At 40.4% G+C, this 20112-nt stretch overlaps 1 protein-coding gene across 1 annotated transcript; it reads left to right on the top strand.

Moving 5' to 3' along the window:
* Positions 1-1095: 1095 nt before the first annotated feature.
* Positions 1096-19003, top strand: LOC138625229 (interleukin-6 receptor subunit beta). The gene is made up of 15 exons (XM_069706011.1): positions 1096-1102; positions 1810-1911; positions 4017-4137; positions 4316-4449; positions 4581-4711; positions 6615-6771; positions 6940-7022; positions 7635-7840; positions 9754-9938; positions 11383-11481; positions 12271-12411; positions 12667-12792; positions 13956-14038; positions 16285-16445; positions 18918-19003. Exons 1-15 carry the CDS (start codon positions 1096-1098, stop codon positions 18946-18948), a joined length of 1767 nt encoding a protein of 588 aa, XP_069562112.1. The 3' UTR covers positions 18949-19003.
* Positions 19004-20112: the final 1109 nt, after the last annotated feature.

Genomic DNA, 20112 nt, shown 5'->3' on the forward strand with positions numbered 1-20112 from the left:
AAAGGTTCCGGGTTCGAATCCGGTCCTGGGCCTTTCTGTGTGGAGTTTGCATGTTCTCCCTGTGCTTGCGTGGGTTCTCTCCGGGTTCTCCGGCTTCCTCCCATCATCCAAAAACATGCACCTCAGGTCAGGTTACCTGGCGCCGCCTAGTGGCAGCCTGCTGCAGCATCTCCCCCCTGAGAGCCCCCCTGCTGTAGTGAAGACATTTCCCCTCGGGGATTAATAAAGTGTATAAAAAATGTAAAAAAAAACAATTTTGACCTTCGGCCACCAGATATCTAGTGAACGTTTGTTCCAAATTTGAAAGAAATTCCCTTAAGTGGTTCCAGAGATATATCCCATTCACAAGAGTGGATTGTGGCCGTGAACTTGACCTTTGACCCATAAACATGTAATCGGCTCATTGTTAAATCAAAAGTCAATATTTGTGCTAAGTTTGAAAGAAATTCCCTTTTTAGTTCTAGTTCTTTAGATATCGGGTTCACAACGCTATAGGACAGATGTGAGGTCACAGTGACCTTTCACCTTTGATCAACAAAATCGAATTGGTTCATACTTTGGGACCAAAAGGAATATTTGTTTGTGATGTTTCAAGAGAATCCCCCCCGAGGCGCTGTAAAACTGAACTTGCTCGTCTGGGACAAATGAAGGCGTCTGAATCTGAGATGTCACGTCCACAAGAACGGGATTGACCTGAAAATGAAAACACAGAAATAATAAGTTGTTGAATACGGATACACGCACACGTTATATATCAGACCTCGACCTGCTCAATCCTACATACACCATCTTTTTTTTATCATTATTGTATTTGAGTCTTGCAGGTTCATTTTCACGGCAGGCTGTGGCCGGACGAATCATTTCTGAGGAAGTCTAAAATTAAACACACGTTTGATGAGGTTGATGCCTGGCCGGAAAAAAAAAAGGAACAATTTCAAGACCAGCGTCAGACCTGATCTCATCCACCAGCTTCCTCATTCACCGCTCGCACATCACAGTCAGTATTTTCTCGGTACGCTTTGAAAGCGGTCTAGGTGACTTAGGGGAAGTGAAAGACGCAGTAACGGGACGAGAGCTGAACTTCTGAGGGTCGGGATGGACGGTTGGTCTTTTAAACTGCTCCTCTCTACCTGGACAGTGATGAGCCTCCTCATCAGTGTGTTGTGTCGTGGTGAGTGTCCCAGGAATCATTCCTAATGAAAGCCATCCTTTAGTATTTTTCTGTTATTCATCTGTTGAACTTTACGGGCCGGAGAGCGTTTGTTTCAGGATGTATCCAGATTCCACTTGAAGGAAAACTAGTCTTACTTCAGGACTCTCAGTAGGTTTACCCTCAGATCAGTGGTTGTATGTCATCAGTATTGGAACACGTCTTTTACTCTTACTACTTATTTAAAGGGACACAGAGTTGATATAAGTCTTTTTAATTGAATTATTTGAAGTCACTTTGGACAAAACGATCTGCCATATGAGTGAAGTTTAAAGTTCCTAATGAATAAAAACAGAAACAAAAGAACATTTCTAAAAGTGTTCAATTTGAATTAAATGTTAGAGGTTTGAAAGGGTAAAACTGTATAGTGTTTTGAAAGTAGCCTAAATAAAAATAATAAATAGAAGAACTTTGTTTAAAATGATCAATTTGAATTAAAAGTTCAAGGCTTGAACAGGTTAAACATTCCAGGATTTTACAAGGAAATTGAAATCATAAATAATGGGGGAAAAAATGCATTTCATGTACTTTTGCATTACTCGTTGTTGCCTCTCAATAGTTTTGTGTTGGTGTGGTTTTGTGTGTGTTTGTGTCAGAAGTGACAGTCAGAGACTCTCAGCTGAAGCCCTGTAAGGACGATGAGCGAGTGTGTGTCACCGACCTCAGAGACTGTGGACCTCGACCGTCTTCATCTGTACAGAGTGAGCGTACACACACACACACACACACACACACACACACACACACACACACACACACACACACACACACACACACACACACACACACACACACACACACACACACACACACACACACTCACACACTCACTCACTCACTCACTCACTCACACACAGTGCGATGCATCTTGTTTGTTTTTTCTTATTCCTCCTGGTTTTCTCCGTCAGGTTTTTAAAAAAGACAATGAATTTAAAACCTTTTCTTAAAATTCCATATTTTTTCCCAGCTTGTTGACTGCTAGACAAGCAGTTAAATGAGTAATATTTATCTGATATCATATAATGAACAATAAAAAACTAGTGTAGTCTCACCCACATTACATTGCATCTTTTCTGTTTAGGGAGACAAATAATCCTGCCTGTTAGTTTAGCTAAACATAATGTACCTAAACACAATAAACATCTGGAACCTTTCTTTATTCTGATTTTGTGAAACAGCCCTCCGGACTTCTGCTTTTCTTAAACATTTCGGTAGCTTGTTTTCTGTTGACACTTTGGAATCTGCCTTCACTGTGTGTACAAACCAACTGCCAGGACTTTGTTTTTTCTTGACTTATCATTGTAGATAAAAGCTCGTCATGTTCTGCTTCCACCTGCTTCTGTGTCATCCGTTTGGTTTCCTTCCTTCTTCTGAAACTGTGACATAACTGTCAATCATCTTTTCTTAGCTACGCATGTGAACCCATAAAGGATTCCTTCAAAGCCTTCTTTACATGTATGAGTTCAGATCCGGATGCAAACTATTCCTTGAGTGGTTGGCAGAGGAATACAACCCAATTGTTGTTATCTGTGGAATAAGAACATACGACATATTTGTCATCCAGTGTGCATCAAGTGTGCATCTTCTTTCTGCGGTGTTGCATTGTGCGTCGCCGGCCGTCAACATCTAGAGTTTGTTTACATGTGAACGGTGCTCACTGGTAACGGGCACTTGTTCATTTTACGCGTGCTGTGATGTGTTTTTTGTGCACCGACACTTCTCACGAGCTGACGGTACTCTATTGAGCAGCGCTAGATCGGATCAGCGGGAGGGAGTCTCTCCCGTGATTGATTGTTCCTTTGTGGGAGGATTAAAGTTAAGGACAGGGTTAGGGTCGCATTACTTATCAGCGAAACGACCAATCACAGCAATGGTTCATCTAAGTTTACCTTCATCTTACAGTAACGTTGGCCTGGCACACAAAGAGAGCAAAGTCAGATGATGACACAACAGAGCTTTGGAAGTCCACTCCTTCCCAATCAGTGCTGAATGCGGGCCAGGAGCAGCAAGCTATGAGCAGCAAAAAGCATGTTGATGTAACGCTTTGATCAGCGAAAAACCCTGCAGGGGCGAACATCTTATCTCATTATGAATAACAGTGTTGTTTATCCTCCCAAAAACCTCCAGTGCTAGTTGTCTACTGTTTCTTATGAACTGTTCAGAGATCATATGATAAAACACTTACAGTCACCATTGGATTTCCAAATGCCACCACTTCCTATTTTTTTAAAACAAATTAAAAGCTTGTTTTCAAATTAAAAGCCCTCTACGGTTTTAGTCTTGTTACCATGAATTATTGAAATTGGCATAACCATGATTAGATACGTTTTGTTGTGAACTTTGGCAATTTGTAGTATTTTTTATTCACTGTAGAAATTCAGAATGTAATACTTCATGATTCACTGATACACACGCCAACATATCAGTAAGGGGAAGTACTGGCATACTTTGCTCATTAACTAAAACTGAGGTCTGTATTATACAAATGCTGGTGTCATAATTATTAGCAGCATGTGAACCACATCTATATGAAACTAGATATATGCAAAAGTGCAACTATTGCTTTGTAATAAATAACAGTATCCTCTAATTCCCATTTATTTTTTTATTCCAACTGAGTGCATGAGGGGGAACATCGGTACCTCAGTACTTTTACATATCAGCCTGACTTGTGGACAAGAACCAGGAAATGTAGAATTTGAAGATTTTTGAAATTCCTATTTTGCATCATTTGTCTAACTTGAATCAGATTTAAGCTGAGAGTTGCGTGTCATTTAAACTGGATGCTCCTGTTGTTTTCCTGCAGAGACCCTGAACATATCCTGTTACTACCAGAAATCTGCAGATGGACGTACATCCATGACATGCGGCTGGCCTCAGGAATCAAGCAGCCACACCGAGTCTGACGCCTCTCTGATCTTCACCAGGTAAACAAAAGGGAGACAGCTCTAGACAGAAGTACGTTAGAAGTTACATTAAACTCTACTGTAATTATTTCACATTTCAAAAATGTAGAGCAGCCAGCTACGTATTGAATACCAAGCAACTTTTGCTGTTTTGTATGATTTTAGATTTCCCTTCCTCTCCTTTTCTTGTCTTCTTCAGTGGCTATAAAACCGTATCCTGTCAGGGCATCTTCAACCCCGCCGCCGTCCTCAAAGTGACGGCCAGGATCAAACACCTCACAGCGGGGGGGGAGATCTGGTCTGAGCCTCATACTGTGGATCTTTACTATGCAGGTTAGAGCTCCAGACGTTTGATCGCTCAGCTAACGGATGTCTTCATCCAGCAGATATGAGATAGAAGGACAGATGAAAGTGAAATTGTGATAATTCAGTCCTTCTCTCCTTTCCTTGTCTCCTCTCCTCAGTCAAACCCATTCAGCCTGTGTTAACTGCACTCGGCTCCACGGAGGACTCACTCGTTGTGTCTTGGAGAAGCAGCAGGGAGGGCAGATGCCGGCTTCGCTATAGGATCAACAACACTCGCATTTGGACCCAGGTTTGTGTCATACAAAAACTCTACTGAGTGACATTAATTACCTGTTGGCTTGCTCAGTGCTTCACTACACTATACTGCAAAAGCTCCCAGGCTAGAGGAAATTCTAAATAGTCTGTTAGCGAGTGAACTTACTCATTTCAAGCAAAAAAAGTGATAACTTATCATATCTAACATTAAAACTAGCAAAAATAGGCTCAGATTTGAGCCTGTGTAGCAATTAACAATCAGAAATTGTCTTTAAAGACATCTGAGCTTTCAAGTTTTCAAATCTTGAATTAAGACTTTAAATATACAGTCTATTGCACCTTAAAATATAAGGTCAGAGCTACAATATCTATGTTTGTATTAAGTTCAGTTTGGAAAGGAACATCTTCAAAAACCCTAAAAAAAAGACCTGGAAGAAGACATGAATTGTTACAATATTCAATTTCATACAAGCTGCTTCTTGTTAAAATCGGACACAAGCACAAGAGAAAACTCTTGTATCTCTATGCTGTCCTTTTCTCTCTCTGCTTTCCTCTCACCCTAACCGGTAGAGGCAGATGGTCGCCCACCTCTGAGCCTGGTTCTATTAACAGATGCTCCGCCCACCTCTGAGCCTGGTTCTGTTAACAGATGCTCCGCCCACCTCTGAGTCTGGTTCTGTTAAGAGATGCTCCGCCCACCTCTGATTCTGGTTCTGTTAACAGATGCTCCGCCCACCTCTGAGCCTGGTTCTGTCGGAGGTTTCTTCCTGTTAAAGGGAGTTTTTCTTCCCTCTGTTGGAGGTTTTTCTCCCTTAAAGAGGAGTTTTTCCCTCCTAGCTTATGTGGGAATTGTTGAATTGTTGGTTTCTCTGTATGATGTTGTAAAGTTCTGCTGTAAGGACTTTAATGTGTTAAGTGCCATGAAATAACCTGTGTTGTGATTTGGCGCTATATAAATACAATTTTATTGAATTGATAACAATATTCTTTATTCATTCATAAAAAGTCAGATTTAAACCTTTGTTGCATCATGTGACTTTCTAGAATTTCCTTATTTACAGTCACATTTTTGTGCTGTTTTCGACATGCTCTTTAAATATAAAGTGTTTCACCCTAAAACAAAGGGGAAATGATCAGGGTCAACTTGTACCCAGATGGCATGAGTCCCCACAGTATGACAGTAAAAGGCTCGTGTCCACATAACACAATTTGTGAACTGTTATTATGACAGCTTTGCACATTTCTGGCATTTTCATAAGTTACTTCACGAGGTTGTCACGTTGACTGGTGTCCAGTTAACAAGTGTGCCTTGCCAAAAGTTAATTGGTGGGATTTCCTGCTTTCTTAAGGAGACCGTCAGTTGTATTGTGCCATGGTAGTGTTGGTGTACAAGAAATAGCCATATTCAGCTTCTGTATTAATCCATATTATAGCAAAAAAAAAAAGTTCAAGGAAGAGAAGAGAAACAACTGTCCATCATTAAAATGAAATGAAAGTTTTCATCAAGATCAGTCACAAAAACCATGAAACACTGAAGATGGTGGCTGAGGACCGCCGCAGGAAAGGAAGACGATAGCTGCGTCTCAAATCGTATACTTCCCCGAGTACACTCTCATAGTATTCTTACATCTGAATACACTTACTTGTGTATTACTTGAATTTTGACAGGGTAGTTTTGTATGAAATCGCACAAAATCGTTCTGCACTTACCAGAAATAACATTTGAATGCATCACCCACCAACATATCTTTAATTATTTTAAAGGGTCTTTCCTGCTGATGCTGATTTATTCAGAATTGAAGCAAACACTTAATAGTGGGACCGTCATATGTTCCTCAACAGCGTAGTGAGCAACAACAACACCTCCAGGCCCTGTAAGCACTGCTGAAGTCCATTTTAGTCTCACTGTCTTTGTTGCCTGTTTTTTTTGTGTCCAGGCTCCAGATTATATCGCAGCACAGGCCGATCTGCTGACCTGCACCATCAAAGACCTGCTGCCGTTCACCACCTACAGAGCTGCCGTGGCCTGCAGGGGGCGGTCTGGCGTCTGGAGCGACTGGAGCGCCGACATCAGTGGAAGGACGCTAGACAGAGGTAAAAAAAAACAACAACGTGGGGACAAACTGAAATCAAAAACTTTCCCAGCATTCCTGGCATGAAAACAGAATAAACCACCAGTGCTTTAATGAATCTGTGGTAAACTAAAAATAGACGGTCAACAGTTTTAAACTTATTGTATAAAGAATTGATTTTCTTTGCCAGTGCCCTCCAGACCTCTAGAGGTGTGTTACAGAGTGGAGGAAAAGGGCTCTGGCGGATCGTCTCTACTTCATCTCCTGTGGAAGGTATGATGGTGTAGACCTACATAATGAAAGGAAGCTTTCTTCTTCAAGTATCAGAATGGAGCTTTATTTGATCTTTCACAGTTTGGCATCTTTGGGCACGAGAAAATTCAGATTTGATCTTTGCAGCAGCCAATGTGTTCAAAGAGATACAATTTGTAGAATTTTCCTCCGGTAGAAACAATCAAAGAGTAAAGTCCAACCAATGAGCGAAGTGGCTCATAATATTATTGGCATTATTGTTAATTTTGAAAAACAATTAAAAAAAGTTTTTATCACAAAAATCTGAATCTATGCTACAATTTTAATGCACGTAATCTCTGTCTCTATGTAAGTTTGTTCCTCACATATCTCGACTACTGTTTGTCCCATCTTATTCAAACTCGATGGGTGTGTTGCTTGGAACCCAAACTTGTGCACTGGTGAATTTAGTACAATTTGGACATATGACACGTTTGATATGAATAAACTTTAATAAAAAAGGCGAACAGCGCTCTGGCCTCAGCGGGGGGGTCGGGGTTGCTGCCACACAGCAGCAGCTCCACAGGCTGTTTTAATGCCTCCGACTGAATGTCATATGAACTTTCTTGGTGTTACCATCTCATCTCCTCTCAGGCTCCTGACCCCCGTGAGGCAGGAGGTCGTGTCCTTGGATACCAGGTGAGCCACGAGCCAAACGGATTGATTCAAAATGTCACTGAGCTGACGACAGTCCTGGCGGTGGAGGAGGTGAACTGCACCGTCACAGTTACCGCCTTCAATACCGCTGGCTACGGACCTGCTGCACATCTCCGACTCAACACACAAAGACAGAGTAGTGGGTATCACACAGGTTATAACAATAATACCGTTGGTTGTATGTTTGCTGCTTAAATCTTTGCACTATTGTTTAGTTAGTTTCATTTAATATTATTCTATTTTATTGTATATATTGTACATTTTCATATTTCATATTTTTTACTTTTTTATTTCTTTACCTCTATCTATAATGCTGCTGTAGCGGGAAAAAAACTGCCCTTGTTGGATTAATAAAGTAACTATCTATCTATCTATCTATCTATCTATCTATCTATCTATCTATCTATCTATCTATCTATCTATCTATCTATCTATCTATCTATCTATCTATCTATCTATCTATCTATCTATCTATCTATCTATCTATCTATCTATCTATCTATCTATCTATCTATCTATCTATCTATCTATCTATCTAACAAACTTATTTCTCGAGATCAATGTTCTGATACTTGAATTTGGATTTCTGCCGATGCCAATCCAATACTATTTCTTGAATATTGTTATTAATATTCATATTATTAGGAGTTTAAGCAGCAAAATGCAGGAATCACATTGCTTCTGTTCTGATTATTAATCCTATTCTTCCCTCTGCTGAAAGTGATCGTGCAGTAAAACCGCACGGCCTAAAAACACCTAAATTGGTCCACGTTTGCGGCCATCTATAAAAGCTATTCAGAAAAACCTCAACTAAGGAATACGGATCAGTTGCGTCAGTTCAATATATAAAATATAATATGAGTGAATTACACAAGCATTGGATCGCTCCCAACACTGATTATCTCCATGGTAATGTTGTTGGAGATGTGTTGAGGTGTGTGAAGAACATCTTCTGGCAAAACGCTGTACAACTGATATTCAGCCCAGAGTTTTAAGGCATGTTTTAGTTTATATTGTGATCATTTGTTTCTTTCCTGCCGTTTAATTTACACAGAGAAAACCTTGGGGGAGGTAGTCCATCACAGGAGTACAGGTGCAACCAACTTTAATAATGAATCCGTTGTTCAGTGTAAAATGTCAGAAAAACATGTACAAAACCCGTGAATATATTCAAGCTTCTTGTTTCTCTGACCAACCTTTAAAACCCCCAAAATGTTGACTATAACGTTGCCTGCCTGCCTGCGTGTGTGTTTTTTATCAGAGAAGGAAGTGGCATGATGTTCAGATAAAACTTATTGCACCACATGACTTCCCCAGTTAAATGTTCTATTCATGTGTTTACCTGTAAAAACATGCAGCTCATTGGTGTCTATTTCATGTGTTTTTACCATGAGCTGTTTTAACCCTTTCATGCATCACTGCAGTGTTTTATCCCAACCAGCCGAGGCCAATGACTGCCCACCTCTGAGCTGGTTCACTACACAAATAGAATTAATAAAAAGGACAGCTGGGTACAGAGCGTTTTTTTGTACATATGCAAAAAATATATAATGTGGTAATTATTATTTTTTGACAACCACTTTGATCGTCATATTCTGAAGTCTGGCTTCATCTTACTAATGCAAAGAATGCAAACCGATGTCACAACGCTGCACAAACTTGATAAACTATCTGCATATTCGTGTGTTGTGTAACTTTATGTCCTGAGTGCTTTGCTAAATTTGGACTTTATGTAGAGCTGAATTTACAAATTATTGAACTATGTAGAAAAAATGCGAGATGTGTGTTTGATGGCGACAGAAAGCTGAATAACTATTTTATTCAATGCTGAGATCATGTTTCAAACAGTTTGAACATTTTAAATTGATAAAGCGCTGTGAGGGTCTGAATAAAGTCTGGCTGGATGATTAAACACTGCTTTATGATATGTTAATCACCAAAATAAGTGATTTTAAAACTGCTAGTTAATTACATTATGTTGGTGCTGACATTAATTATGGCTATCTTTTCCCCAAATAATCTCTTTGCTGTTTTCTGAAGCTTTTCCCTCCATCAGAAACTTGTGGATTTCCAGCTCTTATCCGGGTAAGAAAGCCCTTCTGGTCCAGTGGAATACCCTCCTCACCGCGTCCTCGGCCCCGCCCGTCAGCCATTTTGCTGTTCGGTGGCGCTCCGAGAAGAGTCTGTCCACCAGCCGCTGGTCCAGAGTGGACAGCTTGACCACCTCCACCGTCATAGAAGGTGCTGAAAATAGTTTCTGAATTCAGAAAATATTTAGCTCGACCAGTCAGTGTGTTTTAAACATGCGGGTAACATGTAATACAGATGTAAAGATTCATGTGAAGTACAGCAGGCACTGTTGAAACTTGATGTTTCTGCAGCAGGTCGGCATGCATGGCTCTGAATTGCTCAGTAGTTTAGGTTTTGTGCTTCACCTTCTCTGGAAATGCCCTTATTTGAATTCCTCTGTCCTGCTGCTGTTTCAGAGTAAAAGCTGAGCTGCTCTCTGGACTGAAATTAATCCCATTGCTAAGCTTTTGTGAAATTGCTGCACAAAGCATTCAGAGCTGCATCCACTTAATACAAATCTGGCTAACAGGAGATGATCATAACTAAATAACCACATGATATTCTAGATGGTAGATTACAAAGGGAAAAAAAATTGTTCATTAGATCCTCTATTTTTGGATGTTTTTTGTTGGACAATATTTTTGTACAATATCTATGGACAATATTTTTGTTATTGTCCATAAGTCCCATCTCCACAAATATGTAGTTTACTTTTTAAAAAGGCTCGGTAATGTTTGTAAACAGCTGCTGTAGTATTGAGTGAACACTTCTCAGGATTACTAAGGACTATTTTCAGTGGCAGATTAATCGTGGCGCTCTTGTAAGTATTTGGGACAGCAAGGTGGTGAGTTACCCGACCTAAATTCACTCAGTCAGTTAATTGGTCTGGGCGCCCTTTGCCGGGAATCGTCTTCCATCGTTGCATCTTATCAGGCGCAGACCTTCAGCCTGGCGTCCCTGACTCTGGCTCACAGCCTCAGTGGACACGGTAGGTAGTTGCTGCGGTGGCATAGAGTCGGCCGGTTTCGGTGCATGCTGATTGGTTCAAATGAACCCAAGGTCAACGCTCTGTATGACCCATATTCACGGAGTGTAGAAGACCTTGGGTTCATTTTGAAAGTATTGGAGAAAGCCTTTATGCAGTTGGCATTGACTACCATATGTGCCAAAACCACAGCTGCAACTACAAAAAAAACGTCGGTGTCATCATAGACACCACCGCTGGTTGCAGATTGGTCTGGCCTTCATAGCGGCCGATGAAACCCGAACGCAAACAGGGTTTTCAGACTATAATCACAGTGAAGACTGAAGCTGTGAGCAACAGTCTGATAGAGCCACGCTGTAGTTTGTTGGAATGAGTCCAAATAAACTGCAGTATCTGTGTGCGCAACAGTGTTGTGTTTATAAAAGGTTTTAGATCACAGTTTAGAGGAATTAGATGTATCAGGCTTTGATATCCGTCATGGAAGTGTCATCGTCATCTTTACATGATGTTTTTTGATAAATAAAAACTACTCATGGTATTTGTTTGGACCTAAAACGTTCACACAGTACATAAATAATGTATTTTGTGTACAGTTTGTATACACTGACGGTGTGTGTGGTGTGTTTCCAGATGTTGAGCCTGATGAATCGTATCTCATCACCGTGTCCCCCGTCTACAACCACCAGTTTGGGTCTCCTCAGTCTCTTTCTGCCAGTCTGCAGCAGGGAGGTAAACAACCTCAGACGTGTGGAAGTGATGACGAGATGACTAAGAGTCCGACTTTAAAATGAAACCTTAGCTCCCCTCTCAGCATGCTAATGCTACCATTGTTACTCCCTGGATGTATAATGAATAAGACCTTAGATTAAACTGAAGGTGGTGCCCAGAATATTGTTCACAGTTTCTGCAAAATCAATTTGGATTTCTTTAGTGTTTGATTTTTTTTCCCCTGCAGATTCAAACTGGGCATTAGTCAGAAATGATGTTGATAGAAACACATAAAATAGGTACAAATATAGGAAATGGTAAAAGGAGGAAGGAAGCTAGGAGACAGGAAGAAGATGGAAGGAATGGACAGGCAGGAGACAGGAAGTAAGAGATGGAAGGAGAACAGAAGGAAGGAGACAAAAAGGAACAAAGAGAAGGAGGAAGGAACGAGAAAGGAAGGAAGGAAAAGGGAAAGTTATAGTAAGGAAGCAAAAGAAAAGGTAGAAGGAAAGAAAGAAGGAAGGAGAGGTGGATTTAGGAAGCGACGAGAAAAAAAGTGGAGAAGGTAGGAAGCCGGAAGAAAGGAAGAAATAAGGAAGGAGAACGCAGGCAATAGTGTAAATATCGACATTGTATCAGGTTGAAAGCAGTATGGAGGGATAGAAAGTAGGAGAAAAGGAGAACTGAGGGAGGGAGGAAGGAAGGAGGATAAAGGAAGGAAATAAAGATGGATAAAAAAAAGGAAGGAAGGATCTTGAAAGAAAGGCCAAAAGCGCTTTTGACAGGATGCACTTTGTTTTGTTTTCTCAGCTCTGATGGAGGCGGTCAGTCTGAAGGTTGTAGGTGTGACTAAAATGACCGTGACCATTGTGTGGGCGTGGCAAAAAAAGTCTGGACCAATCAGAGTGAACAGATACAGAGTGCTGCTGAGGAAAGACTCTGACAGACAAGGTACATTTTCCCAAACATGAAACATCCTCCAGCATCTGTCTCTGGGTTAATTAGTGCTTTTAATGTAAAATCCCACTTCTTGGTGAAAACATTTTGTCACGTGCTAGTTTGAGTAATAAAGACTTGTACACCTGTATTGTCTCACTGATGTCATGAAAATTTAAGCGAATCTGTCGCTTCAATGTTTTGATACTTTGACAAACCTTTTCTCATCTTTATATATTTTTCACCATATAATTACAGCAAATTCTCCAGCACTGTCGTTATGGCCGGACCAATGGCAGCACTCCTTCTTCAACCTGACACCCAACACCGAGTATTCTCTTCTCCTGTTGGCTGATAATGTTTCTATGAGCATCGTTCCTGTGACAACATATTTTGGTGAGTTTCACAGGTTGCACTCAGTCATAAAGGAGGAATTTATTTCTCAGGCTCTTTTTCTTCTTTCTGTTTTTCTTCTTTTTTAGTTGATTTTTTTTCCATTTCTTGTTCCATGGAATGATTAACCCTTCCCTTGTGTGTGGAGACCAGCATCTACCGTCTGTTTACATGTGAAACGAGTTGATTATTAACCAAAACTGCAAACTTGTTTCCAGAAAAGTTGGGACACTGTAAAATGTAAATTAAAAACAGAATGTGATGATTTACAAATGACTGTCTTTAATTGAAAATAGACCAAAGACAACATATTAAATGTTGAAACTGAGGAATGTTATTGTTAAATGAGCTCATTTGATAGCAGCAACTCAAAAAATGTTTTTGGAAACCGTAATGTCTGTAGCATAATGAAGATCTCAAAATGATTAGCAGCTTATTATCAACAGATAAGTGAAAATATAATTATATTAGTGCTGCCATTGTTTTGTCATTAAAGTAACGCTCAAAGATTTGAATTTAAATAAATGAGAGATTTAACTTTTGAATTTTCAATATTACAAGCTGATTCCCAGGAGAAATCCCAAGCAGCGTACTGGGTTAGTGGAACCTTTCACACCACCCAGAAGTGGTTGTTTCTCCCAGAGAGGGAAGTTACAGCTCACGCAACACGCTTGTTCTTCAACTGCCAACTTTGACGTGACACAGTCGACACTGTTTGGATCTCTGGGAAGTCCAAAAACACAAATACAAGTCACGATTGCCTTCAAAGAGAACTTTCGATTGTAACTTAGATTAAAATATCTTAAAAATTGTATTGCAAATGAGTGCATTGTCTACACTAGAGACTATAATAGCTTGTAAAAACTCTTCGGACATTTTCTTTTGCCATCAGAAAATAATTTATTAAAAACCCAATACACACAAATTAAACGTCAAGAGTAATTTATGATTTTACATGTAATGCTACAAGGGCTTCTTCAGTTTAAGCCACTAACTCTAGTTCTGTGATGTTTACATGAGAAGTTATGAAGCATTTGATGGAGGGATGTCAAATCAGGCAACAGGAAGGAGCAGCGGGAAAGATCTGAACTGAACGGCCGGCCACAACAGACTGCTACCAGATTTATTCTGTCCTGAAACAAACACGATATGTTTCTTGTTTCCAGACGTGGTGTCAGTGGTGGCGACGGCGACAACTCTGCTGCTGCTGTCCGTCATCGTGTTAATCATCTCCATCCTGTCCAGGACTGTGTGAGTGCTCAGAAATCTTTTTTTTCTGTTATTTTATTTCTTGTTGTCTTTAGTCCAAACATCTCACGGATCCTGATTTGCACAGTGTTTATTTTAAATGTTGTTTTGATAACTGAATAATCATTTATTTAATCATGAATTCAAACTGTCATGACTCCAAGCTACCAAACTGCATGATTTTCACCATTTTCTGATATTTTATACATTGAACAGTCTGCGGTTTGGTATTGTTCAAACATTTTTCATACCTGCACCGATACATTGACCTTTATACGGTTTCCTGAACCATAATTTCTTTGATACCAATTTTGTAAAATCCATTTATAGAAAAATAAAACCACATCTCATTAAATCATTAAGTTTTAATGCAGGTTAGAGGTGGGGTGTGTAAAACAGGTTATTTTGGGTACCAACAATTTACAGATGTTTCTACACACCTCGTGCAGACTATTGATAGATGCTACAATTTATAGATGTCTTCTGAAGGCCTCACACGCACGCTATTGGTTGCTAACCAACCGGCTGCACACAAAAAAGACTGATCGACAGTTACTGCAGAGCACATAGCCCAGACAGATGTGTCCGTCACAGTAGTCGCAGTGACCATGACCTTTGACCCCTAAATCCTAATAATTTTATCCCCGGGGCCGAGTCAATGTTCGTGCCAAGTTTGAAGAAATTCCCTCAAGGTGTTCTTCACATATGGACAATCCAACAAGATAAGGCCTCCAATTGTGGGTATCGCTGACAATGCAGACTTATGCCCTTGCTAAATCTTTACAAAAACGTTTAGTAAAGCCTGACACTCCAAAAAAAAAATTCTTCCATTATCCACAGAAAAAAATTGACCATAAAACTTCAGGAGTTAACATCAGCCACGTTGGTTTTACCACCTTTAAAACAACAAATTGCCTTACACGCATATAACATTTGGCAATTTGCACAATTTAGATTTACACATATTGATATAACTTTATCAAAGCTCAGCAAATTTAAATCACAGTACTGCATTTGTTTATGACACCCTGTGTCATTTCACAAAAAGAGCTTTTCAACATTCCCTCTGAAAAATCAAACACAAAAAATGTCAAAAGGAAAAGGTAATTTCTCACCCCTGCTTTTAAATTCTGACAACTGTAAATAACATTTCTATGCAGATACAAGTCGTACTTCTTCCCGCCCATTTCCAGCCCTCGAGAAAGTACTACAGGCCACTGGCTGATGGACCCAAACCAGCAGGTCATCTGATTTCTACAGCTTTTATAGTTTGGATTCTGGATTTCGGACAAAGTGGGTTCTTCTTGTTGTGGTTTCAGCTCACACTTCAGGTTGCCAGATGTTCTGCTCGCTGCCGGATTCAGATTTACAGCTATCCGCTACAAAAAGACAAAGCCAACTGCGAAGGCACCAAACAGAAACAAAATGACTGCAAAGCCGAGCTACATGACCATAAGAAAGATGCACAGTGAGAACAAAAAGAGTCATAATGACTACAAAGACCTAAGTGCAAATGAAGTCAAATAAAGTAAATTAATATTAGTCTAAATAGATGCTAAAATGACTGCAATGACACAAAAGCACCTTGAAATGCGAAATGACCACAAAAACATATTTTATAAGAGACACAAAATACGACCGCAGCAAAATGACCAGAAAGACGTGCAAACCAACAAAAAAGAGCTGCAAAATGAACACAGATACAAAACTACTGTAAACAATGTACATGCAAAACCACTGCAAACAAAATGACTGCAAAGAGACTCATCGTGACCAGAAATATACAAAGAGCAACTCCAAAGATGTAAAATTAGCATAATAGAAGCAAAATTCCTGAAAAAAGATAGAACCAACTAAAGAGAGACAATAAACACAAAAAGACCGAACCGAAATAAAATAAATGAAAAGAGACTTAAAACAACTACAGAGCTTCAAAATTACTACAAAAAGGTATTTAAACCAGTGAAAAAGAGACAAAATGACAACAAACAGACTCAGAACAACCACTAAAGATCAACAAAAACTCAAAACTCAGCATCGTTTGTTGTAGTTGTAATTCGTCTCTTTCCATCTGTGTATGTTGCTTCTATATATGAGAGGTTTGGGGCCTTTTCAAGGGCCCATAGTCTCATAATGTGTTCATGATTTCAGTTTAACTCTAGAGGGAGGATTACAAAATTTGCGTTTCAATCCATTAAGTCGTCTTTCCTGACTGAATTGAATCCCGTTATTTATTCCCTGCAACAGGAATGTATAAATAGGAACATCCTGGATATCAAAGACTTCCAAGTGACCGATATCCTCGGAGAGAAAAGTCTCATCGTGGTGGATCCAGACTTTCCGCGTTCATCAGAGGACAACCTGCAGGAGGACACGTCCCTGCTGCCGACCCTCCAACTGGACACGCAGTATGTTTCTAATACTTCAGAAAGCACACAGCACCAGCTGATCTCCCTCCAGTCATGTAACTCTGGCGAGGTTTTCACATCTGAAGAGAGCCACAAGTATGACAAAGCTCTGCTCCGCCAGACTTATGAAACCGACAGCTGGTTTCCTCAGAAAGAGGAAAAGAACAAGCAGGTCAACATTTTGCAGATGTCGGAGACTGCCGTGAAATGTCACTTTCATGAATTCCTGGCAGAAAGTTGCAGTGATTATCAGATGATCTGTGAGGCAGGTTACTTGGTAAAATAGCCCTCTCTGGGAGAAAGTGATGCTGTAACAGTGAGGGGATAGAGCCACTGCTCTTATCGGATCTGTGAGACCAATTATATACACAAAGTGCCTGCACATCAGATCAATAAAATCCCCTCAATTTCTACATGGATACACCAAGATAACGTATGTCATAAATGTAAAATATATGGTCACAAACTCCCCTTCTGCTCCTCACTTGGTGGTGTTGAATAATGGACGGAAAATAATAATTATCATTTCATTCTATTAGATATTTGTTGTCATAATGAATGTATAAATTATTGAGTTATGGCCACAAATGTGTTTTGTGAGGTCACAGTTACCTTTATATATAGTATATTCTTGAGTCCGAGTGAACGTGAGCGCCAGATTTCAAGACATTCCTGACAGGTGTTCCTGAGATATCACTTTCACAGTGGGGAGTGGATGTAACCGCACAGTGACCTTTGACCACCAAAACTTTACGACTCCATTCAAGAGTCCAAATACATGTTTGTGCCACATTTAAAAATATTTCCTTAAGGCGTTCCTGAGATAATGTGTTCACCATGGAAAGTGAGGTGATTAGGATTTACGTACATACTGTATACATATATACAGTGGTGTGAAAAAGTGTTTGCCCCCTTTCTGATTTCTTATTTTTTTGCATGTTTGTCACACATGCATGTTTCAGATCATCAAACAAATTTAAATATTAGTCAAAGATAACAAGTAAACACAAAATGCAGTTTTTAAATGAAGGTTTTTATTATTAAAGGAGAAAAAAAATCCAAACCCACATGGCCCTGTGTGAAAAAGTGAGTCTTTTCCAGCTGTGGAGGAATGTTGGCCGACTCATCTTTACAGAGTTGTTGTAATTCAGCCACATTGGAGGGTTTTCCAGCACGAACTGCCTTTTTAAGGTCATGCCACAGCATCTCAATAGGATTCAGGTCAGGACTTTGACGAGGCCACTCCAAAGTCTTCATTTTGTTTTTCTTCATCCATTCAGAGGTGGACTTGCTGGTGTGTTTTGGATCATCGTCCTGCTGCAGAACCCAAGTTGGCTTCAGCTTGAGGTCACGAACAGACGGCCGGACGTTCTCCTTCAGGATGTTTTGGTAGACGGTAGAATTCATGGTTCCATTTATCACAGCAAGTCTTCCAGGTGCTGAAGCAGCAAAACAGCCCCAGACCATCACACTACCGCCACCATGTTTTACTGTTGGTATGAGGTTCTTGTTCTGAAATGGGGTGTTACTTTTACGCCAGATGTAACGGGACACACACCTTCCAAAAAGTTCAACTTTTGTCTCGTCAGTCCACAGAGTATTTTCCCAAAAGTCTCGGGGATCATCAAGATGTTTTCTGGCAAAAATGAGATGAGCCTTAATGTTCTTTTTGCTCAGCGGTGGTTTTGGTCTTGGAACTCTGCCATGCAGTCATTTCTGCCGAGTCTCTTTCTTCTGGTGGAGTCATGAACACTGACCTTAACTGAGGCAAGTGAGGCCTGCAGTTCTTTGGATGTTGTCGTGGGGTCTTTTGTGACCTCTTGGATGAGTCGTCGCTGCTCTCTTGGGGTAATTTTGGTCAGCCGGTCACTCCTGGGAAGGTTCACCACTGTTCCATGTTTTCTCCATTTGTGGATAATGGTTCTCACTGTGGTTCGCTGGAGTCCCAAAGCTTTAGAAATGGCTTTAGAACCTTTTCCAGACTGATAGATCTCAATTACTTTCTTTCTCATTTGTTCCTGAATTTCTTTGGATCTTGGCATGATGTCTATCTTCTGAGGATCTTCTGGTCTACTTCACTTTGTCAGGAAGGTCCTATTGAAGTGATTTCTTGATAGAGAACTGGTGTGGCAGTAATCAGGCCTGGGTGTGGCTCGAGAAATTGAACTCAGGTGTGATAAACCACAGTTAAGTTATGTTTTAACAGGAGGGGGCAAACACTTTTTCACACAGGGCCATGTGGGTTTGGATTTTTTTTCTCCCTTAATAATAAAAACCTTCATTTAAAAACTGCATTTTGTGTTTACTTGTGTTATCTTTGACTAATATTTAAATTTGTTTGATGATCTGAAACATTTAAGTGTGACAGACATGCAAAAAAAATGGAAATCAGGAAGGAGGCAAACACTTTTTCACAGCACTGTATATAATTATTAGGTTTTGTCCTCTGTCTCTGTGTTGCCCCTGTGATAGACTGGCGACCTTCACCCAAAGTGAGCTGTGATAGGCTCCAGAACCCCGTGACACTGTTCAGGATAAAGCAGGTATTGGTGTGTGTGTATATAGAACCATATAATCCTAGCAGAGCACTTTGCTCTCAGTACGCTGGTCTACTTGTGGTTCCTAGAGTTTCCAGAAGTAGAATGGGAGGCGGAGCTTCAGTTTTCAGACTCCTCCCCTGTGGAACCAGCTCCCAGTTTGTGTTGGAGGGTCAGAAACCCTCTCTAGCTTTAAGATTAGACTCAAAACATTCCTTCTTGATAAAGCCTATAGTTAGGGCTGGCTCAGGTAGACCTGAACCAAACCTTAGTTATGCTGTTATAGGCCGAGGCTGCTGGGGGACCTCGTTACATGCTGATCTTCTTTTCTTTCCTCCTACTCTTTAACTGACTCATACCTCACCATCTTTTTCTCTCCCATAGTTTTTGCTTATTATCTGTTGTCTCCATTCAGTTCCTTCGCTCGTGTAGTTTCTGTTCTTTCTTTTGCAGATGTCCCGTCATGGAGCTGCATGTCTCTGCTCTGTGATTGTCGTCTCCATCAACAGTTCTTCTCTTCTGTCTCTATGCTGTCCTTTTCTCTCTCTGCTCTCCTCTCAAACCAACCGGTCGAGGCAGATGGTCGCCCACCTCTGAGCCTGGTTCTGTTAACAGATGTTCTGCCCACCTCTGATCCTGGTTCTGTTAATAGATGTTCTGCCCACCTCTGAGCCTGGTTCTGTTAACAGATGTTCTGCCCACCTCTGAGCCTGGTTCTGTTAATAGATGTTCTGCCCACCTCTGAGCCTGGTTCTGTTAACAGATGTTCTGCCCACCTCTGAGCCTGGTTCTGTTAACAGATGTTCTGCCCACCTCTGAGCCTGGTTCTGTCGGAGGTTTCTTCCTGTTAAAGGGAGTTTTTCTTCCCTCTGTTGGAGGTTTTTCTCCCTTAAAGATGAGTTTTTTTTGTGGGAATTGTTGAATTGTTGGGTTTCTCTGTATAATATTCTGCTGTAAGGACTTTGATGTGTTAAGTGCCATTAAATAACCTGTGTTGTGATTTGGCGCTATATAAATAAAATTGAATTGAATTGTATATATAGATGTATGTAGTTATCAAGATAGCTGATACTGGAATTGACAAAGAAAGTTGATCCCTGACACTCCCCCACTCGACCCAAAACGTCAGA

The sequence above is a fragment of the Brachyistius frenatus genome, unplaced genomic scaffold (assembly GCF_029030835.1).
Source record: "Brachyistius frenatus isolate BFR_SWC_R1_liver_20210118 unplaced genomic scaffold, ASM2903083v1 Contig_60, whole genome shotgun sequence".
In the NCBI taxonomy this organism is placed as follows: Eukaryota; Metazoa; Chordata; class Actinopteri; family Embiotocidae; genus Brachyistius; species Brachyistius frenatus.

Bases quoted from the DNA above. Each gene is read 5' to 3' on its own strand.
- LOC138625229 (XM_069706011.1), top strand. The intron at 7,023-7,634 runs GTATGATGGTGT...ATCTCCTCTCAG, and splicing joins TACTTCATCTCCTGTGGAAG to GCTCCTGACCCCCGTGAGGC. The intron at 16,446-18,917 runs GTATGTTTCTAA...CCCCTGTGATAG, and splicing joins ACCCTCCAACTGGACACGCA to ACTGGCGACCTTCACCCAAA.